At 43.7% G+C, this 14,946-nt stretch overlaps 1 protein-coding gene across 2 annotated transcripts in view; it reads left to right on the forward strand.

The window, feature by feature from the left end:
- The window catches only part of GNAO1 (G protein subunit alpha o1), a 252,292-nt gene that overhangs the window by 200,762 nt on the left and 36,584 nt on the right, over positions 1-14,946 (forward strand). For both annotated transcript variants that reach the window (XM_036752427.1, XM_036752428.1), the window contains exons 4-5: positions 2,358-2,518; positions 12,843-12,971. In XM_036752427.1, coding sequence (XP_036608322.1) covers positions 2,358-2,518; positions 12,843-12,971 — 290 coding nt within the window. The remainder of the gene's footprint in view (positions 1-2,357; positions 2,519-12,842; positions 12,972-14,946) is intronic.

A 14,946-nucleotide genomic window follows, 5' to 3' on the forward strand; every position in this document is an offset into this window, starting at 1 on the left:
TATAGATGATAAGTGAACCCAGGATTGGAATCCAGGTTTTCTGACTCCCAGTTGTTGACTCTCATGACCCCAACACTGCCTCCACTATCCCAGCTAGATAGCCTAAGCTTATTCCTCTTGCATTACAACTACCAGAAGTCTTTATGAAACAATCCTTCCTTTTTATGGGAAGATTGTTGTGAACTGACGCAAAGTATACGCAGACCCAACTAAACAATATACATAACGACTATAAAAATGTTAATGGGAAGAACAACAACAAAACAAACAAACAAAAAACCCGAATAATGACCAAAGCCGATTCCAAAGAAGAGATGAAAAAATGTACCTCTCTTCCTTCTTTTCAGAGATGAGGGGTTACATGTGAACACTGCATACACGGTCAGATATTGGAAACGTGTTGGCTAGTTTTACAGAGCTGTTTCTTTTTCTCTCTGTTTTTAATTTTTTGTAATAATGGATGACTGCCTGGATAAGGGAGGAGGAAGGCTGTATTCAGAAATGAAAGAGATGTAAAAACAAAAGACTTTAATAAAAATTTAAAATATAGAAAAATAACAAATAAATAGCTCTTCCACTCATTGATAGCATAAGGATTATTGCTCTTCGAAACAATGACTGGGATACTTTGCTTCCGAATCCCACAGCATCTTTGGCACAGGCATCATGGTCATTCATAGGATTCAGAGCTGGAAAGGACTTCTGATATTATTTAGTCCAGTCATTTCATCTTACAAATGAGAAAACTAAGGTTCAGAGAGGGGATATGACTTGCCTAAGGTCACACAGGTAGTAAGTAACAGAGCCAGGACTCAAACACAGTATTAACTCCAAGTCCATGTACCAAGAGGTTGTGTCCCCCTTTGTTTTGCAGAGGGGAAGCTGGGAACTAAGGTAACAGCAGAGTTAAACTCAAATCCTCTGATTCAAATTTAATATGCTTTCCATGAAGACAGATTCAATTCGGGTGATGTAGAAATTATGGGATTTGGAGTCAGAGAACCTGACTGAAGGAGGTATACAATTTAGCTTAAGTTCCCATCCTTTTGGAGTTTCTAGTCTAGTTGGGGGATACAATAGCGATCCAAATAGTTATAATATGAAAAGTGTGCATCAGTTGTTCATCCTTCATTCTCGAAGAGGACCAATGACATCACAGGTGATGACTTGTGTGTGAAGTGGATTTATCAGTTGGAAACAAAATGAATTATTACAATGGGTAGGATTGTTATTGACCCATAGTAGCAGAGAAAATTCCCTGGAAGAAGAAGCATTTGAACAGGGTTTCAAAAGATAGATAGTTAAAAGAGTGACTAATACATGAAATAGATGAATTCACTGTTCACTCTATTTGGAGTTTTCTTGGCAAAGATACTGGAGTGGTTTGTCATTTCCTTCTGCAGCTCATTTTACTGATGAAGAAACTGAGACAAACTACTGTCTAATTTTAGATTTAGTAATGTTTTTATATACGTCTCTGAAGTTTGAGGGTCTATACATGTGTCTCAGTGGCAAGAGCACTGAATTTGGAGTCAGGGGACATGCATTCAGTATCCTTCCTCTGTCAATTATAAGCTTGAACAAAGCTCTTCCCTCTCCTGTGCCTCAGTTTCCTCATCTGAAAATTAATAGGGCTTAACCCAAATGACAGAGCAATTGGGGTTAAGTGACTTGCCCAAGGTCACACAGCTAGTAAGTGTGTCACGTGTCTGAGGCTGGATTTGAACTCAGGTCCTCCTGACTCCAGGGCCGGTGCTCTACTCACTGCACCACCTAGCTGCCCCTAACCCAAATGACTTCTAAATTATTTTTAAGCTCTAGTCTAAATCTATGACCCTACAACCCATGATCTCTATGGTTCTTTCTATCTGGCTATAGATTTTGTGGCTATAGTTATGACTAACCAGCATGTTTGACAAGCCAAAACATTCTTCACTGCCAGGCTAGAGAATGGACAGTTCACTGTTTCTGATCTGGGGGAGAAGTATAAGGAAGTTGCCACCCTGGTTTGGTGCCTTGGTGTCCTGGAAAATAACAATAGTAATAATAATAAATAATAATAATATGGCTTTCACATAGTGGCCGATTCCATGTGTTCTAGGGGGCAGGAATTGTGAACATTTCCATTGAGAGTTTGTGGAATATGGTTCTGACCTGGTCTCAATCAATCAGTGTAATCAGTGTAGACTTTGCCATGGTCATCCTGTTAGAAGCCCCATCCAGAATCCCAGCCCTGTCTCTGGAACCATGAAGGAAGCAGACCTGGAGCCCACTGGGAGAGGCGACAGTGTTTTTTGGTTGTTTGGTTGTCTCTGTACTCTGGCCTCACACCCCTGCTTCGTTTCCTCTCCTCACAGGCTGATGCCAAGATGGTGTGTGATGTGGTAAGTCGAATGGAAGATACGGAGCCCTTCTCTCCGGAGCTGCTCTCCGCCATGATGAGACTCTGGGCAGACTCTGGAATACAGGAATGTTTCAACCGTTCCCGAGAATATCAGCTTAACGACTCTGCCAAATAGTGAGTGTCCCAGGCCATCAGGGGTAGCTGTGTCCACTGGAGCAGGGATAACCCGGGTGGGGAGACTCAGACTGGCATCCTATCAGCTGTAAAGATGTTAGAGAAGCCAAATGGAAATGGAAAAGGGTTCATAACCTCTGAAAGGGGAAGTCAGCTGAGACAGACAGAGGAGGGTTTGGAGAGGTATAAGAAAGGAACTTTAAAATGGAATTTCCCAAAAGGCAGAGATCATGTTAACACTACATAGTACAAAATACATCATAACCCAGGTATGGCATCTAGCTCAGCAACCCTATTTCTCTTGAGGACCCCTGGCAAGCAGAAACCATGTAAGGGGGGAAAGAAAACCAAAATCCTTTTTAAGGTGTTCTGTTTGTTTTCAAGAACACGTGAAACTTTCCATATTCACCTACTTTTAAACTTAATGATAGAGATCATAAAATTCTAATCAATAAAATTGATAAGAAATTAAAATACATACTTCATTTCTACATTATGCTCAACTAGGTGACGAGGGAAAGAAAAAGAGGAGAAACAGAGACAGAGAGAAGTCCGGCAGAGACAAAGAAAGACATAGACACTCATCTGAACTATTTAAGATATCATCACTAAAGACTTAAGAAAAAACTTTTAAAATCACAGAATCCTTAAGATCATAGATTTAAAGCTAGGAAAGGACCAGAGAGATCATCTAATCCAACCATCTCATTTTATAGATTGTGTTATATTTTTGCAATGTTGGCCATAAATGGGTACCTCCTTTTAATACTTCACAGGCCAGATGAAATTAAGCTAAGGACCAGATCCACCCTTTGGACTGGAGGTCTCAGACCTCTGGTATTAACTCATATTAGCTAATGACTATAAGATAAACTTCTGCTGTCTGAGGTCCCAAAAAGTTCATCAAAATAACACAGGAGCTTTGGGGCCTGGTAATTTACTTAAGGCAACATGTACGCATTCAAACCGATACCCTAGAAACCAGCTACATACCACCAACACTAATCCAAATTACTTGGAAGTAAGTTAACCTGAACCCAGTTCTTGACACATAGCGGGGTCTTAGTAAATGCTTTTTGATCTATCTTCCTCCCAACTTTAACCACTCATCATTGTCCAAGGATATAGTGTATCCTGGCATTGATATAACTTTATTGTGACAAGTAGCCAAAAAGTGAGACCAAGAAGGCCTACATACCAAATCTGTAGACCCAGACCTTTAATAGAGCATGATCCCAAAACTTGTGACTCCCACAGGATGGGCTCTTCAAGTCACTGCCCAATGGGCCCATGGAGGTGCCCCTGGAGGAACCCCAGAGGTTCCTCACCTAGAGCCCATTGCCAATGCCAGAATTATGGATACCAGATCCCAGTCCTTCTCTTGAACTTGGAGACCATGATGTGTAGACAATGTCTCCATAGAAAAGGGAGATTACAGATTGCCCATCTTTAATGGCACCTCTATTAACAAGCCCCCTCTGGAGGGGTCTGGTGTGTCCTAGACATGGAGAGTGAATTGGCCTAGAGCCACTAGAGGATGTTTCTTGTAATATACAACCCCCCACTTCTGCACATCTTGATTGGCACATATCAGGAGAGAATTCATGGTTTCAGTGTTATAACACACTCCCACCCTAAAGGTCTTTTCACAGCATCTGCTCTAATTGAAACATCTCCTTTTAATTGGGGTTTGCAATGCCTGAGGGGTCATGTCTAGAAGACATTCAAACCCCTTGCCCTCCACCAAATCCAACATCTTGTAGGTTGATCTGGAAACATAAGGAGGGAATTCAAATCATAGACTCACAGACAGGGCTGGGAGGGTCCCTAGAATACAAAATTTTAGAGGGTAGAAGCGACCTTAGAACATAAAGTGTCAGTGCTAGAAGAGCCCATCTGGTCTACCTCTGTCACCTGAGATCAAGAGAGAAAATGACTTGTCTGAAGTTAAACAATGAATTAGTGAGAGAACCAGGATGTGGACCCACGCAAGCCTGGTGCTGTCTCCACAAGAGCATTGAGTTCATGTTTTAGACCCCACCCCTGCCCCAGTAAGCAGTAGAAAGCATAAGAGGTGGGCTTCATAGTTTCCCCTGGAACCGACAGTACCCACAGTCATGGTCCTAGAGAATCCTCTTCTTTCTGGGATCCAGAGTGGCTGCTTTTCGGGAAATGTCATTACAGAAGCCATTTGGCTAGCTAGAGAAGACTGGGACCAGTTCTCAGAGCCCCTGGTAACATTCCACAAGGACCCTTGTCTTTCCTCACATCAGATCTTACTGTCTCCTGGGGTTTCATTCTTCCACAATGACTGATACAAAACTCTCCTTCTCTCTTGGATGCTTTCTTCTTCCCCTTCTTGTGTTGCAAGAGGGATTTGCTCTAGGCTGTGACTCATTCCTCTAGAGCCATTCTTGAGCCTCCAGCCATAAGGTAACCATGGCATGCAGTATCAGTAACATTAAGTATGAGCGGGTTCTGCCTACGAGCCTGGAATCTATACCACACAGTTCCCCAAACCCAGGATCCCCTGGGGGAAGGAGAGGGAACACAGTCCTGGAAACAGCAGCTGCTGTATAGTGCAAATTATAAATCAACTATTGAAGGTTAAAAAAAAATCTTCCCCCAAATTAGAGTCAACTTACATGCTAGTCTGCTGGCAACAGAGGGCTTTCTACTTCATCTTACGTCAGCTACAGTTTCCCGGAGTTTGTTGCTAGGGAGATGCTCATAGACTAAACCAAGAGGCCGTAGTGTTAGTCACCTCTGCTCCTTAGCTCAGCTACAGCTGCCCAGAGCAGGACCAGGACAAGACTGGACTTCCATATTAAAAAAAAAAAATTTCAAGTTGACTTATACTCAGATTTGATGTATAACCTTTAATATGTAGTAGTTATAGGGACCAAAGAACTGTGATCTCTCTTCAGTCCAGAATCCATCCCTGGCTGTTTCCTGCTAGTGAAAGGCCCATTCTCTGCCCAGAGTATGCCCATCCCTGTGCTTTTTTCTGACCCACCAAGGACAGAGCAACCTCACTGAAATTAACAGCTGTGGAACAACTGTCATCTGTCAGTGAATTACACTTACTTCCTCCCGTACGATACCTCTGTTGTTTGCAGAGCACCAGGACCATGCCCAAGTGGAGTCAGAATGACCATTGCTATAAACTAAGGATGAAAGAAGTGCTAGGAGACTTCTATTGCTTTCTTGTCTTAGTGTTATCAGCACCTAGCTCAATGCCTTGATTATTAATATGCTCTTAATAGATGTTTGTTGGGGCAGCTACGTGACGAAATGGATAGAGCACCAGACCTCAAATCAGGAGGACCTGAGTTCAAATCCAGACTCAGATATTTACTAGTTGTGTGACCTTGAGCAAGTCACTTAACTCCATTGCCTCAAAAAAAAAAGATGTTCGTTGAAATGAATGAGTAAAGCATTTATTAAGCACTTACTATGTGCAAGTACTGTACTAAGAACTAAGAATACAGATAGAAAAAAAAATCCCTGTTTTCAAGGAGCTCATATTCTAATGGATTGAATTCCGATGCTGTGACATCTGGATTCTAGTTCTGGCTTTGTCACTGGCTCGCTGTGTGACCTTGGGCAAGTCAACCTTTCTGAGTTTCAGTTTCCTCATGTGTCAAATAGAGATAATCCCTGACTGCTCAACTCCACAGGGGTGCTGTGGGTGGTGATCAAATGAGCTGATGCATAAGAAATGGCTTCTGAAAGTAGAAAGCCCTACTCAAAGATGACTTTATTATAAAAGTAACAGTTATAATGCCCTACATTTCTTAAGTGCTTTAATTAAGCTCTAAAGGCTTAAAATTGCCTTGTAAAATAATGCGTTTCTGCTCACTGGATGCCTTTAGGCCAAGGCTGGATGACCACTGGTGGGTACAGATTGGACTCCGTTTCTTCTGAGGTGCCTTTTAGCTCTGTGATTCAGTGTTTCCATATTTCTATTAAAGTTATCTTCTTCACAACAGCCTTATGTAAAGGTTAGTCTGAATTTCTTCTACCTGTTTTATGATGAAGAAACTGAGTCTCGCAATGACTAAATGAATTGTCCACAGTCACGCAGTAAGGATGTGTCTGAGCTTGTATTCAGCTCTAGGGATTCTGGCTTCAAGTCCAGTGTTCTTTCTGCTATATCATGATTCTTTAGTCTTTATTATTTAATAGCTCATATTTACATAGTACTTTATAGTTTACATATACTTTTGTGTGCTGTGATTTTGTTCTGAGCCATTAGCTGCTTATAAATATTTAGAAAATTTGTAAAATTTATAATTTTTAAAAGAATTCATAAAATAAAAATATTGAAAATATTCCTCGAAACTGGGAAAGAGTTAAATAGCTGAGGGGCTGAGTGCTGAAGAGGATCAGATTGCTTTCCACGGCCCTGACTCCAAATCCAAACATTTTAATTGATTCATTCATTCAAGGACAGGTGCCCACCTACCTAATTCCCATCCTGCACTGGGAACTCCACAGTCTAGCACTTCTTTTGGAGTGGGTACAGGGAGAAGGTCAGACATAAAGGAGATAAGAGAGAAGAAGGGAGAACCAAGACATTCCACGTCCAAAAGCCCCAAACGAGCACTTTGTTCAGTGCTGCCTGCCAGTTACAGAGCTCAACCACTCCCCAAGAGCAGAAAAGGGTTCTATTGGGGAGGCCTGCAGTAGCATTAATGCTGCATCCAGCCACCAGGTGGTGCAGGGGAGAGGACTTTAAGCAAACTCAAAAAAAAAGAAAGAAAGAAAACAGATCCTAGAATGTCAGAGCTTAAGAGACCTTAGCGATCTTCATTTTACACATGAGAAAACAGAGGCCCAGAGAGGGAAAGGAGCCTACCAGTGTAACACAGCCTGGCTGTGGCAGAGCCAGGACTGCCAGCTCCTGATTTCTAGGTTAGGTTTCCTTCCACTCCCTTGGGTTACCTCCCCATTGTTCTTTGTTTCAGCAAACATCCTGTTGTATCTCACACAGGGATGGGAAAGAAGGGAAAAAAAAATGTCTGGATCCATTGTCCTCAGATTCCATCAGAGGACCCAGTGTTGAGTCTCAGCTGTGCTCCTGCCTGCTGATGTTAGGAGTGTGGGCTAGTCACTTCACTCTGAGCCTCAGTGTTCCCATCTGTAAAAAGGAGCTATTGGATTAGATGGCCTCTGAGGTCCTTTCCAGCTCCACATTTGTGAGCCCATGATCCCAAAGGCCAGATTTTATAAGCAGGGAAATGAAGACTGTCTGTCTTCAGGGCCTCCCACCCTTGACCACACCACTCACTGTTCAAGAGAGAAAGAAGAGGGTATGCTGTTTTTGCTAAAAGCTTTTTGGTTTTGTTTTGGTTTTTTTTAACCACAAATTCCCCTTATATAGTCAGGCCCTCTAAGACATTCGTTCAAAGTACAGTTTCATTTTTTAAGCATTCATTTTACATGTGACCTTTCAAAAACTTATCTGCTACTTTCATTGAGGTTCACCTTTATCCTAAGGAGGCAAGAATCTTAGGATCATATAATTGATACAATTATAGGCTCATAAGACTTAGATCTGGGAGGAACCATAGCACTCATGGGATATATGTGACCCTCTGAAGGGGAGCAGACTCCCAGAATACATCCTCTCCCTTCATCTGTAGTGTCAGTGAGCCTTAGGCTATCATTATCACAGAGGACCAGCTTCCTCTTCAGCTCTTTGCCCACCGGATCAATCAATCACTCTCTCAACAAGCATTTATTAACCACCTACTATATGGCAGGCACTGTGCTAGGCAGCCCCCAAGATAAAGACAAAAATGGACCAGTGTCAGCTCTCAAGGCACTTAAAGTGACCAGCTCTGATCTTCTGGAGCTCCTGCCCAGTTTCAGCCTTGAGCCAGACATCTATCGACCATTTGCTGCCCTCCTTTCTGCCTCAGTTACTCCCATTTGCTCAGTGGAGAGAATCCGGTTACATCAGTAGCTCAGAGACATCAAGGAGTTCTCCTATTAGGATCAGCTAATGAACAGGACCCAGATACAGGATGAATGGAAGAAGTGATGCCACAATGTCTTTATGTCCTGGCCATAGGAATCGAGGATCTGGGAGGCTTGAGGCAGTTTCTTTAATGTGTAGCTTCAGAACCAAATCTTTCATTCACAGGGAAAGAAAAGGACATTTTGAAACCTGCTCTCCAGCATTCCTTTGTATCTGCTGAGTTTATGGTTCTAATAAACCACACAGAACACTGGGGTTAGTAGAATTATTGGTTTCAGAATTAGAAAGGACTTTAGACATCATCTAATCCAACCACAGAGAAGGAAACTGTGACCAGAGAGGAGGAAATGTCTTGCCCAAGACTGTGGAACTCTAATACTCAATGATAAAGAGAGGCAGCAATGAGGCAAAGGGGTAAAATAAAATCATGAAAAAAGGACTGGATTTGGATTCAGAGGACCTCAGTTCAAATCCTGGCCCTGTCACCTACCGCTTATGTGACTGCGGGCAAAGCATCTCTCTGGGGCTTCGTTTCTTCATCTATACACATGTTGGTGGTAATGTCCCTTCTAGCACTAAATCACTGATTCTGTGAGGAGGGAAGTAACAAAATCAGAATTTGAGCCATGCTCTCTGTCTCCAAATCCAGCATTCTTGCCTCTGTACTGTAGTGACCCTCCTCAGACTGAGGCCCACCCCTCTCCCCAGGAGGCCAATCAATCGAACAATTAACAATGATTTAAGGGCCTACTATGTTCTAAGCACTGTGCTAAGCCACCAGGCAGATGATCTTCCTCCTACCCACATTCTTGGCTTCCTCCAAAGGAGGAATAGCACCAGTCCCCTCCAGAGGAGGACACCCTGCACAACTGAGAGCTGGCTAGAGAAAGAAAATCTCGCTTTTTCCCTGGCTCAATCATTTCTCCCCTCCCTAGAGCCCATGTTGCCCCCATATTTCCCATACTTTCCTGTCTCTGATCTTGGCAAGTCACAATAAAAGGGAGCAGGATGCCGAAAAAGTGACAATAAGTAGCATGATGCCACGAATGGAACTCTGTACTTAGAGTCATGGAGTCGGAGCTAAAAGGAGAACTAAAAGACAAAGGTCCCATCCTTTCATTTTATAGAAAAGGAAATAGGTCCAGAAAGGTCGGTTGTCTTTCCCAATGTTGCAGGTAGTGAGAAGCAGAGCTGAGATTTGAACCGGGTCTTTTGACTCCCAGTCCACCACTTTGCCCTGCACCACGATGCCTCTCTTAGATGACTGGGTTTCATGTGGTTAACGTGCTCAATAATTCTTGTACTACCTACCTCACAGGGTGGGATTTTTTTTGAAGTGCTTCATAAACTTTTAAAACACTCCAGAAATGTAAACTGTTATTATTATTGTTGGCTGTGTTATTGCTGGTTTCCAGGCTCTTGCCAAAGGCTATTTTCCAAGATCATCAGTTTCCTTTATAATTCAACCTTGTGTTTAATGCACTTGCCTGTAGGCCTGAAGCAGCTGGGACCAGTTTTTATCTTTATCACAGTATCATAGCTCTGCAACAGGAAGAGACTTAGAGGCCATCTTGTCCAACCCCCTCATTTTACAGATGAGGAAACAGAAGCCCAGAGCGAATAAGGGGCTTGTCCAAGGTCACACAAGTAGTAAGAAACAGAGCCAACATTTGAAGGAAGGCCTTCTAATTCTAAATCCAGCACTTTCCACTGTGCCACACTGCCTTCCTGGCATAACCCTTTCACAATTTGAGAATATCTTGTTACTTCCTCTTCCTCCCAACTCCAAAGAGGACCAGTTTATCCACAATATGGTGGTAGCACTAAGCAATCATATGATTGGCAGATGACCAAGAAAGCCACCCTGATCCTTAATACTTACCCCACTGGCCTTCCAGGGTACTGAGGTCCTCATCATTAGAGATGCATCCCTTTGGGTTAAGGTTTTGCTTCTCCAGAAGTATAGGTATTCACTGCATATGTTCCTGAGAGAGGTAACAATACTGCACCCCGCCCCCCCCATTAACATCTTAGTTAAACGAGTTCATCAGATTACTTAGACAAAGAAAGATGAGAAAATTTTGCTTAGGAAGGGGAGGAGGAGGGAGCTACCCTCAGCTCCAGGAAGGAAGGCTAAATATCAGGGAAGAAAACTAAGACTAGAAGACCTGCAATAGGAGTAGAAAGAGCAACTCTGCAATCCCTGTGCATAACCCCAGTGAGGCCACTCTGTCTGACCTGTCTGGACCTGCTTTTCTCTTCTCCTGGGGCAGTGCCCTTCAGTGCCCAGAATCCCCTGCTTTAGCAGTAGGGTAATAGGAGGTAGTTTGATGATCAGCTATCAATTATAATTCAACTTCGCCTTTAAGGCACTTGCCTGTAGGTCTGAAGCACTAGGACTAGTTTTTATCCTTATACTACCATAGCTCTAGAACAGGGCTAGACTTTTCTGGGAAGGAGTGGGAGGGGTCAGTGTCCCATGTCCCTGCCACATGGACTCACCTATAACCACCAAGGGGATTGCCCTGGGAAAGCACAATGCGGCCAACTGTGGAATGAAGGCATCTGGGGAGGGGCAGCTGGGTGGCCCTAGGCTAGTGAAGCACTGCCCTGGAATCAGGAGTACCTGAGTTCAAATCCGGCCTCGGACACTTGACACATTTACTAGCTGTGTGACCTTGGGCAAGTCACTTAACCCCAATTGCCCTGCCTTCCCCCCCAGCAAAAAAAAAAAAAAGCATCTGGGGAAAGAAATGAGTCCTGCAGCATCCTGGTAGGTAGGTAGGTAGGTAGGTAGGTAGGTAGGTAGGTAGATAAGTAGGTAGGTAGATACCCAAATGAGCTTAGGGAGTTGATGCAAAAAAAAAAAAAAAAGCTGGGAACTCAGCCCGATGAGGCATTGCAGCTAGGGTTGGACATGGTTACGAAGCAAGGAGCCATTTGCCTCTTTCCTACAAAGGCTGAGGAGTTTGGCCCATTCATACAGAGCTTGTGTCCTAGCATGAGTTAGTAGTGAAAAGGACACACTGGATTTGGAGTTGGAGGACTTAGATTCATATCTACACTATGTTATTTATTTCCCTGTGTGACCTCAATTAAGTACTTCACCTGTGCATGAGGACATGCCCTGCAGGACTTCTAAGGTCTAAATCCTAGGACACTCTAGTCTATATGGTCCATGGCTTCCTGCCACCATCGGTGATTCTTCCCATTGCCTTGAGTCTGAGCCCTTCCAAAGTCCTGAGGACCCTGGAAATCAGGTCCTTAGTCTGTCTGCCTGTAAGACACAAAGCAGGTTTTTGCCTCTTTTCCCTCTCAAGAAGATGAGAAGATTACCACCATCTTGAAAGAAAGCTCAGCCAAGTTGTCCTGAAATAATACACCCTATCCCTGGTATCTGTAAGGACATTTCCAGTGGAATGACAAAAGTATAACTCTCTACCAGTGAGAAATAAAGACAGCATATGAGATGTCAAAGGCCATAAAGTTGAGTATAAATCCCATTGTCTAGTTGAATATTGTCTGCATTTGTTAGCTGCAATCGTAGCTAAGTCTGCATTGCACAAAGCTCTTGTCAGGCTACCCCATACTTGAACATTCGTTCCTTCAACACTAAGCATCTACTATCAGTATAGCACTGTGTTGGGTGCTGAGGGAGAAATACAAAGGAACCTTAAGAAATTAGTTAAAAATATCAAAAAACTGAAGTACACATTATCACATGTATAGTGCTTCAGAAGGTAGCACATAAACGTTATAGGAGACCTCAATGGAAGATTGAGCTTAGGAGTCTGTCAGAAACAGCCATAAGATCATTGGTCAATGCATTTATTAAGCACCTACTATATACTAGACTCTGTGCTAGCCATTGGGGATTCAAAATGAAACAGTCCCTGTCCTCAAGCAGCTTACATTCCATTGGCAGTGCTGAGGGTCTGCTAAACTTGGAATAGGATACTAGAAGCATTAGCTTAGGCTGGGAGGATCAGGAATGGTTCAAAGAAGGAAAAGTCAAGCCAAGGATGTGTGTAAACCAGGTATCAGAGTAAGGAAGGTCACTCCCACTGTTGGGAGGGAGACTTCGTTTCTACTAGTCAGAGGCTCCAGTAAGAACCTGTAGCTTGCAAACAGCCTGGGACTGTCAGTGTAGCTGAGCTGGTCCTGCACAGAGGCAGTGGGGAAATTCTGGATAGTTCCCAGACATACAAGAGAGACTGAGACGATGAAGGGTCGGTGAGGCAAGGTCGGGAGCTGCCATATGCTTAGAGAGTTTTCTAAGAGTGTCCTCGTCAGTGTACATAAGCCAGCATGTTCCTTTTATGTTTTGTCTTTTTCCAGCTACCTAGACAGCTTAGATCGAATCGGAGCCGGGGACTACCAGCCCACAGAGCAAGACATCCTCCGAACCAGGGTCAAAACCACTGGCATCGTAGAAACCCATTTCACATTCAAAAACCTCCACTTCAGGTGAGGTCAATGGAAAATACCCATAGTATTTGGAAAATGTCTCAAGGCAAGTAGATGGGCCATCCAGATAAACAAGGACTAACTTCATGACCAAAGAGTCAAGCTAGTGTTAAGAGATCTTCAACTTCAACCTCCTCCTCCTCTTCTGCTGCTGCTGCTGCTGTAAGGGAGCTGCCATTCAAGTCACTTAGTCTGCATGGACCAAACACTGGTTGTTTTCTCAGATGTATGCTGGGTCCAGGGGGGTGGGGAGAGGGGTTATAGAAAAGGAGCAAATGTGAAGTCTGTCCTCAAGGAGCCTGATTGTGGAGGTAGGAATTACACATATGGAACAATCAGAGACTATGGGGCCTTGTATGTTAAGGAGTACAAGGTATAATATGAAATGAACATTGATTGAAGGAAGAAATGGAGGGAGAAAGGTGTTTATTCTAGAGAAGAGAAGATTCAGGAGAGTTACAATATCCATGGTTGGGTATTTTAGACGACTATTGTTTGGAAGAGGGATTAGGCTTGTTCTGCTTGGCCTCATGAGGCAGAAGAGCAAAGGGTAACAGCTGTAGAGAGGCAGATTTAGATTTGATGTAAGGAGAAACTTCCTGATAATTAGAGATAAACCAAAGTGGAATAGGCTGACTTGGGAGGCTGTTCCCCCTCCCTGAAGGTTGACCTTTAGGCAGAAGCAAGATGGCAGCTTGGATACCAACCAGAGTAGATAGCTACTATGGCTCTTTCAACTTTAAGATTCTGTGTTAATTCAAAAGCCCAGCAAGTTTCTTCAGACAAGAGACAAATTGGTTTTGACAGGAGTGATCACAGGAGGCTTCAGTGCAGTAGGCCATGAGCCAGACCTTGAAGGATGGGTAAGGTTTGTACGGGTGGAGAGAAGGAGCAAAAGTGGGCAGCACACCAGATGTGGTATCAAGTACTGCTATGGGAACTTTAACCTGCAGGGGAGGAAGATCAGGTCCCTGTGAGCAGAGGAGGTGATCATTTCAATGGATTAAGCAGAATGGGGATGGAGGGGAGATAGAGGAAAAATACACATTGTCCGCTCCCTGAGAAAGGGATACCTCCACCTGTGCTCATACAGGCCCAGATATTTTGAGAGGGTCCTACAGGGTCTGGTGTGACCACATCTGGGTAGGAGCAGTCAGGGAAAAGAACCATATATGTCCCACTACCTTCTGGAAAATATCCCCTTGAAGAATCCAAAGAAAAGAATAAAGTCTGAGAGAAGGGTGGATGTAAAAGGCAGACTTCTCAAGTGTCCTGAGTGTTGGTGCCAGCTAGCTGAAAAGAGGAAAGGGTTTCTCTGGAAAGTCTTTGCAGAGGGTGTGGGGGTTACACACTGGATTTCTCTCAGGATTGAAAGAAGAAACAAAACACATGCTTCCATTTTCCACAAAGCCCTGTTCTCCCAGCCTGGATTCTTAAGATCCGGCTAGTTCTGTTCTTTCACTGACTTTAAATGTCTATATCTCTGTACCTGGGGCTGGGGAGGTGGGGCAGGGGGTTGGAAAGTCCATATGCAGCACCGAGTCTTCTCCGTAGGGGTCCCAGGAGAAGTTCCTGATGTGAGAAGAATAGGGCTCCTTTGATGACCCATGGGAAGCTGTGGTAATTGTTCCAATTCACAAGAAGTATTGATGAGGACACATATGATAGGCCTGAGATTTGGACAGCTTTGCCCTACAGTCCAATAATCTGCTTCATGTTCAGAAGGCCTAAAGCCATGAACAAAGGGGAACTTGGCCATACTCTTCAACAGAGCACCCATCCCTTGAGGATCCTGATTGCCCTGCCATTACTGTTGAGACAGGCCTTGTTACCTAGACCAAATGTGCCCAGCCCACTCTTTGGGCTATGTTTATGGAGAATGTGGTCAAGAGTCCATAGCTATGTTTGAGGCTTGGAGACACCTCTTACTTGCCATCAGAGGCTGGGCCCACTCTAACCATAAGCTAGAAGAATC

This window comes from Trichosurus vulpecula, chromosome 3, assembly GCF_011100635.1.
Source record: "Trichosurus vulpecula isolate mTriVul1 chromosome 3, mTriVul1.pri, whole genome shotgun sequence".
Lineage (NCBI taxonomy): Eukaryota > Metazoa > Chordata > Mammalia > Diprotodontia > Phalangeridae > Trichosurus > Trichosurus vulpecula.